Source organism: Periplaneta americana, chromosome 6 (assembly GCF_040183065.1).
Source record: "Periplaneta americana isolate PAMFEO1 chromosome 6, P.americana_PAMFEO1_priV1, whole genome shotgun sequence".
Taxonomy (NCBI): domain Eukaryota; kingdom Metazoa; phylum Arthropoda; class Insecta; order Blattodea; family Blattidae; genus Periplaneta; species Periplaneta americana.
Genome location: NC_091122.1, coordinates 117206496 through 117219391, shown reverse-complemented (window position 1 = coordinate 117219391; position 12896 = coordinate 117206496). Strand labels below are relative to the sequence as shown.

At 37.7% G+C, this 12896-nt stretch overlaps 1 protein-coding gene across 2 annotated transcripts in view; it reads right to left on the bottom strand.

Annotated features, from left to right (window-relative positions):
- Positions 1 to 12896, bottom strand: part of LOC138701667 (scavenger receptor class B member 1-like) — a 159718-nt gene that overhangs the window by 9798 nt on the left and 137024 nt on the right. For both annotated transcript variants that reach the window (XM_069828801.1, XM_069828802.1), the window contains 5 exons: positions 11895 to 12095; positions 11370 to 11563; positions 5797 to 6032; positions 250 to 368; positions 42 to 167 (listed from right to left, as the gene is read on the bottom strand). In XM_069828801.1, coding sequence (XP_069684902.1) covers positions 42 to 167; positions 250 to 368; positions 5797 to 6032; positions 11370 to 11563; positions 11895 to 12095 — 876 coding nt within the window. The remainder of the gene's footprint in view (positions 1 to 41; positions 168 to 249; positions 369 to 5796; positions 6033 to 11369; positions 11564 to 11894; positions 12096 to 12896) is intronic.

Genomic DNA, 12896 nt, shown 5'->3' with positions numbered 1-12896 from the left:
TTTTTTAACACCCCGTACATAGTAACAGAACCCCGGTATACCCAGTCCAGCCAGAAGATAGGAAGCGTGTAGTTGTTAAAGATGGCCACTCTGGGGTTGTGGCGGGTGTTGTGCACGACCAGGTTGAGTTGCATGCGCGTGCTCACTGCCATTGGCAGGCCCAGGTTCTGCAGAAAATAATATCACAATCATCATATTGTTAGCACTATACGATGTCAACTTCAAGACGACAATGTTATCAGCACTCACCGGCTGCAGCATTATGAAGGAATCATGCTTGCTGGGGTCTGGAGAGAGGCCGTCCATCATATCCACGAGGCGGGGATCACCATGCAGGAAGTGTGGGAACGACAGAGCAACGGGGATGCCTGCAACACAATACATCTTCAACAAACACTCGCTCACTACCTCCAATCATTCATTCATCCATTGACGCATCACTCTTCATTCACTTATAGTATTCAATAGCTCAGTAATTCATTGTCACATCCACTCGCTCATTAATTCATTTTTTTCATTCACTCACTCATAAATTGCACATTCATTCATATATTTACTTCTTTATTAACTGTTCATTTAGTATTATCTATTTATTTTATTAATAAATCATTAACTATTCATTCGCTCATTCATATTCTCTTTAATTCACACATAGATTTCATTCAATCAAACGATTTGTCATTCACTAATTCATTTATTCATTCACTGGCTCACTTATTCTCTCATTAATTCACCTATCCAGTCACTAATTTATACATTATCATTAACTTATTCCTTCAATTTTCCATTCAATTCTTCCCTCGATTTCTTAGTCACTTTCTTACTCACGCAGTAAAATAGAATCATAAAATTAAACTCAGATCTAGAATCAATACTTGCTTGGACTAAAAAATTGTATAATAGAATGGAAAAATTAAACCCAGATCTAGAACCAATAATTGCTTGAACTAAAAAATTGTATAATAGAATGGAAAAATTAAACTCAGATCTAGAACCAATACTTGCTTGAACTAAAAAATTGTATAACAGAATGGAAAAATTAAACTCAGATCTAGAACCAATACTTGCTTGAACTAAAAAATTGTATAACAGAATGGAAAAATTAAACTCAGATCTAGAATCAATACTTGCTTGGACTAAAAAATGTATAATAGAATAGAAAAATTAAACTCAGATTTAGAACCAATACTTGTTTGAACTAAAAAATTGTATAATAGAATATAAAAATTAAATTCAGATCTAGAATCAATACTCGCTTAGACTAAAAAATTATATAACAGAATATAAAAATTAAACTCACATCTAGAATAGATACTTGCTTGGACTAAAAAATTCGACTTAACTTTAAATCCAAATAAGTCGCAGGTAATCCTTGTGGGAAATCAGCTCTGTTACATTCCTAAATTCCTCCCCTAAAATTTCTGTGAAATTAAATGAGTCCACAATTCCATTCACCTCTTCTGTTGTACTGTAATATCTAGGTGTGTATCTGGACGAAAACCTAAATGAAATATCCAAATCACGCAAGTGTGTAAAATTATTTTTCTATTCTACACCCATTAAATCATTTGAAGAATGTCCTTTCTTTTCAGTTGAAACGAACATTAGTGATGCCCTATATTGATTACTGCGACATTTCATTAACTGACATAAATACTCAGCCCAAATATTACAAAGTTCATAACACCTGTATACGTTTAATTTGTAATAACCGCAAATATGAAAAGATTACACCTTCCCTAGAAACGCTACACATTAATATTTCTATACAGCATCTCCATTGCTTCATTGACAAACTATCTCTCGGAGCGGTTTAAGTCCATGTCTTAATATAACAATCTAAGCACACATTCTAGCAGTGGCGTAGCGTGAAATTTTGAGCAGGGGAAGCTAACTCAAATTGTCTTTCATATATGTTGCGAAAATGTAGTCTTAAAATAAATAGTAGTCAATGTCAAGTCAGCAGTCTGAAGATTCGTTGGAACCTCATAAGTAACGCCAGTAAGGTATCACCTCAAATGGTACATAGTAAAATATGATTTCATGATTTACACATATCTCTAACAAATAGACACGTACAGTATGTATAATTTAACATCAGCTCACTCCCTGTCATATTTAGAGAAATCACAATATTAACCGTCAATAGATACAGTGTTAGTATAATTACGTCAATCAGCGTTAAAATCTTTATCAGAAGATTATTTTTGACTACATGATTTTACAAAATCAGATGCCCTTACCTTAAAACTTTCTGTAGATGAGCTCCATTCTCCGCTCTTTCTTCTCTGCGAAGACGTCAATAACGTACTCCAGAAATGAGGATTCTGAAGAGAGTTCACTAAGTAGTTTTTTTTTCAATGGCTAGTGCACTCATACACGACAGTCGATTATTGGACATGGAGTTTCTTAGACATGTTTTGATCCTTTTGAGTGTGCTCATACTCCGTTCGCTGCTTGCTGTCGTGGCAGGGAAAGTTAGAATTAGTCTTAATAACTTAGTCGTTTCTTGATATATGGAATCCAGTCCAGTAGTCACAAAGTATTTTAGGAGTTCCTGAGGAGGTAACTGTTTCTTCTCATCTGCATAAATGTTGTGTAGTTCATTTTCAAGTTTTTCCGAATCAAAGAATGGATACTGTTTCAACAAGTCAGCCACTTGACTAGAGGGAAATTTTGTTCTGTAGTCCATGAATTTTTTTTCCTGAACTAATTCTACAAACTCAAGATGGGGAAAGTCTTCAAATCTCAATTTCATTTGAACTATTTGAGAATCTAATATTTCATAAGTTACAGCTCTCAAAGATATTTGGTGTTTTTCATTATATGACAAATTGTTGTTTAGCTTTTTACTTTTCTCGACGCAGTTTTCAATGAAGATATCTTCTCTTAGATTTTCTAAGTTGCGAATAGCAAGATGTATTTCAGCATGACACACTGTGATACTAGCAGAGGTAGATTGCAAAAGTCTGAAGAGTGGCTCAATGTATACGAAGCAAGCTTCAAATACACACAAGTACACAAACATTGGATCATCCATATGTCTCTTCAGTCCAACAGCACAATTCCGGGAATCACCATCCCACAGACAATCATCATCGATTATTGCAGTGAAGACACTGTACAAGTCATTGAAATGTTTTAGAATTGTTGAAACTGCTCTAGAATGGAAGTTCCATCGAGTTGTACATGCTTGTGGCAATTTGAACCCCTTTTCATTTAACAAAACCGTTCGCTTGGAAGACTTACTGAAAAAGCTGTGAAATGCAGTTAGAGCAGATATAAATAAACGAACTTGTTTCACAGTTTTGCAACCATGCAAAAGCACTAAATTTAATTGGTGCGCATAACAGTGAATAAAAATAGCGTATGGACAGAATTGTCTCACCAGTTTCTGCATTCCTCCTTCCCTACCAGACATCACCGGTGCGCCATCATATGTCTGACTTACAACTTTATTCCCTGCAATCTGCCACTCTGATAAAACCTTGCGCAAAACTTCGGACAATCCCAAAGCCGTCTTGTCTCCGGATACGTCATAAAAGCCAACGAATCGCTCTTCTATGCGGTCTTCAATACAATAGCGAAATATGATGCTCATTTGGCTTTTACACGATACATCTAAGGTTTCATCTGCTTGAACAGAAACGAAAGAACTTTCTTCAATTTCATTTTTAATTTTCTCATTTAATATAGACGTTATCACTTCAATCAAATCATTCTGTATATCTGGAGATGTTCCTTTAAAAAGAGAATTTGATTGCAGATGGTCTCGAATTAATGACTCATTTTGAGCAAGTAGGTCCAATAATTCCAAATAATTCCCTCTGTTGCCACTACTTTCATTTTCTCTATGACCCCGGAATGCAAGTTCTTGTTTTGACAGAAATATTGTTGCCTGAATAAGACGTGCTAAAATACGTCTATTGGACGAAACTTCTTCATTGTGTTTCATTGTTTGAAAGCGGGCAGATTCTGAAAGAGCATGCTCTATGCGAATTGATCCTAGGAGATGAAAAGACTCACTGTGTAGTAAATGTTGTTTCGATGATTGATGTTTCTCGGCTTTCTTTATGAAATTGTTCAAATCAGAAACCCCCTCAGTACACCATTCAGAATTATGTTTCCCCATCATAATACAAACATAACAATACATTTTGTTCTTCACCACACACCCTGTAAGCCACTTGTATCTCGTGTACCATGATGGTTGAAAAGTACGCGTCTGTCTTTTGGTTGTGTCCTTTATTGACAGCAAAAGAGTCGGTCGTTTGTTTTTTAAATCACACTTTTGTTCGTAAGTCAGTCTTGATAATGGAATTGTCCTCAAAAATTCAAGTACATTAGTGTTAGGAACTGTTATTTCACTCATAATTTATTATATCAGCCAAAATGCACACTAACATTTCAACTGAACACAACTCACGAAAGGGATAACTCGGAAACTAAACTGTTTTCAATGTGAAAGCTAGCTTCTTGTTAGTCTTGCGACCAGGTAGTTTAGTTACAAAGGAATGGCAAAACTGCGGGGTGGGTTACACAGAAGAATGCGTGAAAGAAAACAGTTTGCTTAGAGAACAGTGGAGGGGGTTGGAAGCTGGTGTGTGCAGGCTTCATGTTTACTGCTGCATCACAAATCATCCTAAGCTGCCGCATCACAATATTTGAGTAAATATGAATTGTATTAAAATTAATACATAATTTTGTTCATAAACTGCAGGTTTATTATGAAGTTATTAACTGGGGAAGCTGAGCTTTTTAGTTACACTGACGCTACGCCACTGCATTCTAGAAACGACTCTTTTATCTATTCAGTCCCAGAGAGTAACGCACTATTCTTCTTCCTTCACAGCTTCAGCAATTCATTCACTGAACTCCCTACTCAGCACCCACAGGATTTGTCGGACGATATTGCAATTTAAAAGAAAATTGTTTGAGTATGTAAGCAATATTAAGCCACCTAAGGTTTAGGAATGATATATTTTATTACTTGTTTTATACGTACTTTTATGCTTATATTTAGTGAACTTTCAATTCTTTGCTTTTAAAATAACTTGTGTACAACTGCGTTTTCCATTTTGTGTCAGTCATTTACACATATTTTTGTTATAATAACTTACCTTTTTAATATTCTTAGGGCTATATAAATCGTTAATTTTATTTTCAACTATTTCTCTTGTCTTAAATAATTCTTGCATATGATGATAGTACTTTATATTTCCTGATAAATATTGATTCTTTGTAGCTACGATTAAGCCTGATGTCTTATATTGTCTTTTTTGTAATTTTTAACATTATTTTGTAACTATTTGTTGTTTTGTTTCTGACTGAGTAGAAGAGAAGGCCTGACGACCTTAAGACGGTCAGAATAAATAAACACATTCTAAACCAATTCTAATTCTCCCATTCATTAATTTATTTACTAACTCACTGATTCGCTGACACATTCTTACTGACCCAGCCATTCTTTCAAACGTCAATGTGGACACCCACTTAGTAAGGTAATTATCCAACTATTAATTTAGCATTCATGTACTCATTCATTCGTACCTCCCACCTATTTTTCGTCTCCTTAACTATCCCTACATTTACAGATCTACTGCTCACTCAATAATGCATTATCTGATACACTACCCACTTTGTCATTCATTTATAAAACAATGTCTACTGTAGTCCTAATTCATCAACGCATGAACTGCAACATCTACGCAATATATTCTCAACAGTAGATGACGTCACTGCAGTCGTCCCCTGCCAAATTAATCAACATTTTCATTGACGTTTGTGTTGTCTTACTGTAATAGCAAGGCGTGATGTCTGCAAGGCCGGACAGCAGGCAGGGCGCGACCTTCGGGTGGCAGTAGCAGGAGTTTTCGGGGTTCTTATCGGGCGAGTCGAACACGTTGTTTGGCAGGCGAAACCAGTAGGCGGGGAAGCCACTCTCTGTGACGCCGCTGTGCGAGAATACCACCGGGATCACCCTGCAGAACGCCTTGCGGTAGATCAGGAATGTGTCGTTCTGCGTCATGTGTCTGCAAGTGAGCAGAGATGGAGTCACTGGTGATAAGTGAATACAACAGAAAAACAAAAGGTAGAATAGATGAGGAAATACGGTACTACGGAAGAAACGTCATTGTTGTTCGTCATAAAGCTTACAGGATTTGAGAAAAAAAAAATACTAAATTAAAACTGCGTTTAGATTCGTCCCATTTTTATACCTTCAACTCATAACATGCATAACTTTAACTAGATTACTTATGCCCAAATTAATTAATCTTTTACTTTCTCAATGGACAAAGACGTATTGTGATCCTAAAAGAAATTAGTTCTAAAATTTCGCTGAAATACTCGTTTTCAGTATTCCCGAAATAGGAAATGTGATTTTGGGTATGCCGTTTGTATGCAGCGATCTCTTCTCAGGTTATGGACAGATTTTTCCTTCACATTTAGCATATAGTAGAGGCAATTAATTAGAGAATGATGCGCATGAAATACAATAACTTTAGCGCGATGTTCTTCCATTCGGTTCGATTCCCGGCTAGCCCGTGGTGATATTTGTTATGGACAAAGCAGATGTTGCAGAGATTTAGATTGAATTGAATTTCATGAGGGTGCGCTACGACCAAGCACTGCGACGTAGAAGATATATTGCGCTTACCCTCGAGGCGCGTTTTGGCTGTCATCTGTCTTACTTGCCAGGAACTGAATCCTAGATTCCTTGATGAGAACCAGCTGATCTACGGATGGGCCAGAACCGCATATCTATCCCTGCAAAGGTTTGTTACGAAATAACACGAAGAACTGCACTGCTGTTAACTTTCTCCACACGAGCACGATACCAATGAATCGTGTAGGAAGTAGCGCGGTCTACCAGCAACCGAGATATTATTCTTGACTTCCTCCTACAAAAGAGTAATTCCTTCTGTCCTGTACATTTGCCGGAGACAACGGTTTAAAAGGAACTAAGAAAGAAAAATGGGCGTGGCTGTGCCTGCTGTGTGCTTTACGTGAATACGTATCGGTATATCTAGACAAGAACTTTTGTTTGGCACCAAAATCAGGCCGCTAACACATCGGACTCGTGAGATATAGACCTACTGCCCGGAAATGTTCGCACAGGCCCAAAATGGCTGCCAGTCGCCAAGGGGCTCCCTCCAAGTTCATGCTTGCTTCGTAGTAGTAAACTCGATCGAACGAGACCACATTTATTTCAATCGTGTTATTAGTCACGAAGTTACTCTGTCGCAAACGTTGCATTGCTACATTGCTGTTTCCGTGCGGGTACTCCATATTCCGTGGCGCTACAGCCCGTGAAGGGCCTAGACCGACCAGTCGGCTGCTGGCCTCACGCCCACATGCCGAAGCAGAGGTGAACGATCATCCAACCAGAATGTTACTCCATATATCGGTTAGATTTTAAAGATGTATTCACGTCAAAAGCACATTGTACAGTGGTAGACTGATTTAACGCAACAAAATTTGTCCGTAAGATGGAAATAATTAAGGAAATAAGGTTTGTTCCGAATAAATTTGGCAACAGCTGTCTTTAATCACACATTTCAGAGAACCTGTCGAAAGTCGAACTTTGATGTCTTGGTATGAAGCTGTTATCTAGTTGCCAACGTTTTTTGACTGACGACACACTTTACTGAACGCCCACGATATCGAGACACACTTATTTGATTTTAATAATAATAATACTAATAATAATAATAATAATAATAATAATAATAATAACCAGTGCTTTTCCTCTGGAGAAAAAGGTGGTGGAACTTTGTGTAGAATATTTTATAGCAGGCGAGGGATTAATGTTCACAGCAGGGGAATTGCATCGTTTTTAACCCCTTTTCATCCAACTAAGACTTTCAACGTCTAAGCAGAATTCAAAGGAAAATTATATTAAAAATTTAATTATTCACACATATTTCGGTTGCATGACGAAAAATGCAGCAAAAAGATGCCGGAACGCCGTTCCAGCGCGTTCCGCCAGAAAAAAAAAAAACACCGATAACTTTTATGCAGTGTAGGACATCCAGTGTTGTACATGGTTGATGTTAACATGCAATCGACAATTCTAAGAAGCAAGCAGCAACTGAGTGGCATTAGAAAAAAACAAAGATATATGTCAAAAATCCCAATCTATCTATACTAGATGTCCGATAAAAGACCGTTTTTGAAAACTCGCCTATTTAAATTAATGTGAAGTTTGAGCTTGGTGGGTTACACAAAGTTTCCCTATACGTGGCGTGGCCTTATGGTTGTCACGCCAACACGTAAATAATAATCTTCAAGATGCAGCAGTGTATTCCTTTGTTTAAACTTCACTATTTTCATTGTAGAAAATGTTGATTCACACAAGTATGACGTTGAAAACGGCAGTTCTGAATGTCTTTTTAGTTTATTCGGAACCATCGACGGATTTGACAAAACATTTCCCCATGTAAGACACTGGGGATATTGTTTATATTCATCTCCACTCCACATAAAACCATATTGCAAGTATTCATCACTATATTTACGAAACGCGGTGCGTTTTTGTGAACCCTGAAGAGAATTTTCGCTCACGTTATTTGAATTAGCATTGCTGTCATCTAACCCAGAACTTGATTCAGATTGTCTTAGATTGTCTTTTTCGAATAAAACATTTGTATATGATAAAATTTAAATAAACCTTTTTGATAAAATAGTCGCACTATCACCCGCTATCACTATCACCCACTGAAATTGACTAATATGTTCTGATGATTCTAAACTCTGTTTATTACTAAGAGGGCAGAGTAAACGAATTACTAAGCATCGTTGCAGGTGTTCACTTTCATTCGAATTATTGTCACGCAGAAAAATTAAACTGAGCATTGTTGTGTTCACGTTTCATTGGTAAAGTCTGTCTCAAAATAAAATGTACCATATCAAAGACTTCGTTGTAAATTAAAAAAATGCTAAGAGACTTTCTGGATGGCATAAAATTTATTTTTCCAATTCCAAAATTTCGCGACACACATGGGGCTACGCGACACACCGGTTGGGAACCGCTGATCTAACCTACTAAAACTACGCAATAGCAAGAAATAGCATGAATAGATTAATGACTTTATAAATTGACAGATGTATCGAAAAGGAGGCAGCTGTATGAGTAAACTGACGATAGCGAGATAGGTGAATTAAATAAATTAAAAACTTAGCCCTTTTACTAATACACAATTTACAAATTTTTATCAATTTTTGTTGAGTAGAGTAGAGTACTTAGATACAAACAGCGTAGATGAAAATGTGAAGTATGCGTGGATATATGGATCATGAATGTATGAACAGATTAAAAGATGGACAAATGAATGAATGGATACGTAGACGTTTAGATTACTGACTTGATGAATATAAACATATGGGAAATTAGATAGTATGTACGAATAGATAAATAAACGCATGTATATGTGAATGATGGATAGAATAATGAATAATAAATAAACGAATATATACTAGATGAGCAGATTAACAGGGTCAAAATGATACAGATGATGGAGGAGTCCAACAAGAGTGTTTTGAGATACAGAACCAATGGTTGGAGTTGCTATCTTAATGCTCCACGAGCTCTTAAACTCTCAGGTGAGTACTGTAACAAGTGTGCGGAATGTTTATTCAAGCTACATTATTTTCAAAATATTTTAGAAATCATAGAAACTGTTCGAGGTGTCGCTCATGAGAAGAGAAACAGCGCAAGGAATTCTGTCACATTCTCCCAAGTATCCCCGGTGTCTGTTGTACGACGAGACAGGCAGCTAGGATTCTGGTAACCAATTCCTCATAAATTAAGGTTTTGATATGTCCCCTAAGTAAAAAGTCTTGCGGAGTGAAGTCTGGTGGTCATGGTGGCCAAGGGATAGGATCACCTCATCCAATCAAACTTTGCAGCCGCTTCCTCTGGCTGACAACACAAAATACACCGTGGAAATAACAGGCGATTGTGCGTTGTTTTCAAAGCTAGAGCAACCAATGTCTGTTTTCGAACTTTGAAGCGGCAACATGCTAATAGGCTTGCATACCCTTCGGGTGCTACCCAAGAAGTTCAAGGTTTAATAATTAATACCATTGGTTCTCTATCTCAAAATACTCATGCAGGACCCCTCTATTACCTGGTATATACAGGGTGGAAGTGAAATAATCCTGCAGATTGAAAGGAACGATAGGGTACACTAAAGTGAATAGAAAACCTATATTACGTTTTGTGATTAAATGTACGGTTAATTAGAAAATTAAGTTTGAAGTTTCAGCTATCTGGCAACATCACCGCTAACATGCTCTTTTCGTAATATAGATTAAGAGGTCAACGACCTCAGGTCTGTGTCCCTAGAGAGCTACCTCCTACCTCGCTCTTTGACTAAAACGTTGCAATCTGTTTGCATGTTCAGTGGCTTCAAATGAGTGGTTTTTAACACATTAACCTTCCACGCTACTGAAATACGCCAGAAGGATACATGAGTCTTTATTCTATTTTCTATTGCTATGGATAAAAATCACGATCCTACTCGCAATAGTTACTGAATAAGAGGGTATTAAACATTTGGGGAAAAAACATTTTTTCTGAGAAAACTATGGACATTCCACCAATATGGTGTTACACTTTATTGTTGCATACAATATCAGCTAGTTGCTCTGAAAATCTGCAGGGTTATTTCGCTGCCACTCTATATAATTATACACTATTTACCAAAAAGTAATTGAGCACTGTTTTTTGTCCCTTTAGAACCTCGTGGTACCACCTCTTGTTGCTATAACAGCAGCCACCCTGTCCGACATGCTCTCCACTAGTTTGTGCAGGATATCCACTGGAATGCGTCGCCATTCCTCTTGCAACATGGCACTCAGTTGGACAATGAAAGTTGGCCGCATCTCCCGAGACCTCAATCGCCGGTCCAATTCGTCCCAAAGGTGCTCAATGGGATAGAGATCACGACTCTGTGCAGATCAATCCAATCGGTGAACATTATTGTCTGCATTCCACTGCATATTAGCCGCCGAAACATGGCACCAACTCCCATTGTCCAACTGAGTACCATGTTGCAAGAGGAATGGCGACGCATTCCAGTGGATATCCTACACAAACTAGTGGAGAGCATCCCTGACAAGGTGGCTGCTGTTATAGCAACAAGAGGTGGTACCACGACGTTCTAAAGGGGCAAAAAATAGTGCCTAATTACTTTTTGGTAGATAGTGTACATATGCGGATGAATAGGTATGTGTATGAGTGAATGAGATTGCCTGATAGATGAGTGGATATAAGAAAGAATTAATTACGAATTATGAATTATGGATGGATGGATGGATGGATGGATGATGGATGGTTATTGATAGATGGTATGAGTGGTACCCACCTGGGATAGAGGACTCCCTCGCTGACGCCCTGCAGGGAACTGCAAGAGGTACCGTCTTCCCACTGACGCAGGGACGGTTTGCCATTGAAGCTGTCGATGGAGTAGATCTTGTGCTGTCTCGTAAAAGCATCCGACTTGTTGACTGCAGAATTGTCCAGCCGCATTGTTACCAAATTCTCACCTTCGTCGAACATCTGCGCACAAAGACTATACATTAGCGCACAGCACAACTCCCCTATTTCCATATATTAATATATATTTTTATGCATCCCTAGAAATGAGTTGTAATTGGAAAACAAAACTAAGCAAAAAGATACCAGCAGCAGCAGTTTAAGTGCAAAGAGGACATATTGAAGACTAAAAAGAAAGTGTGTGCTTCTATCCAGGTGAGAATAGAAAGAGGCATGTAATAAGATGGTGGCGTGGGGATAAAAGCACGCGTAGCTGCATGTGTAGAAGCATAGGCAGACGCACGACACGTAGGTCTAAATGCATCTTAAATTTACACATCTAGATGATACTTACTCTGTCCATGAGCCCCAGCCTGGGAAAAGATATCCAGCTGGGAAGGAAAGTACTAGCGAGGCGTACAAGAGGATCGTCGTATCCCCAAAGGTATTCGTGAACGGACAAGTTGAGTAGAGGCTGCGCGTCCACGTACCGTGCCAAGGTCGCGAGCCCGACATTGAGGAAGGCAGACGAGTTGTGCAGCATGGATGCCATTCCCTGACACATCACAATGCAATATATATTAAATGCAAGGTATAGATACAGAAACTGTAGATTATTTAGGCCTATACACAGAGCGTTTCACAAAATACCCATAAAATTGGCAGTTCCACTATTGGCATAACTTTATTAATTAAAATTGATAATGTAAAGATGCATTAATTTCTGAGTAATTGTGTTTCTATTACATTCAAATGTAAGAATCAAATGTGTTAACTACGAAAGAAAAGAGCATACAGTAGAGCGTCTCGTTTAGGCACAGTGAAAATGTAAACAAAGCGCATGTAACGTATGGGGGAAGACGAGCCGTACGATAAACACGAGGGATGCACAAGGTTTTAGTTACAACATCTATGACGGAGCGTTAATTGAAATTATGTTTTCCAAAAACACACAAAACAAAAGAACACAAATTGCACAACGTTATCAAATACAAATTTTAACAAACAAGCAATATTGTAACGTTGAAATAATTCAATAGGCCTATAAAAAATCAAATTTTGCTGCTTAAGATGTTGGTTTCAAGCAGCATTTTTACGGTCATAAATTTCTTTCTCTGTATGACTAACATAATATCATCGTCTTCTGTGGCCGAATTAACAACGCTACAGTATATTGCTCTGAAGTGACACCATCATTTCCTAAACATAATTATCCCTTCTCAAAGTTCAATTTATTCAGATACTGTACCTGAATAAATTGAACTTCGAGAAGGGTACTGTACCTGAATAAATTGACCTTTGAGAAGGGATAATTACGTTCAGGAAATAGTGTTGTCACTTCAGACCAATATACTGT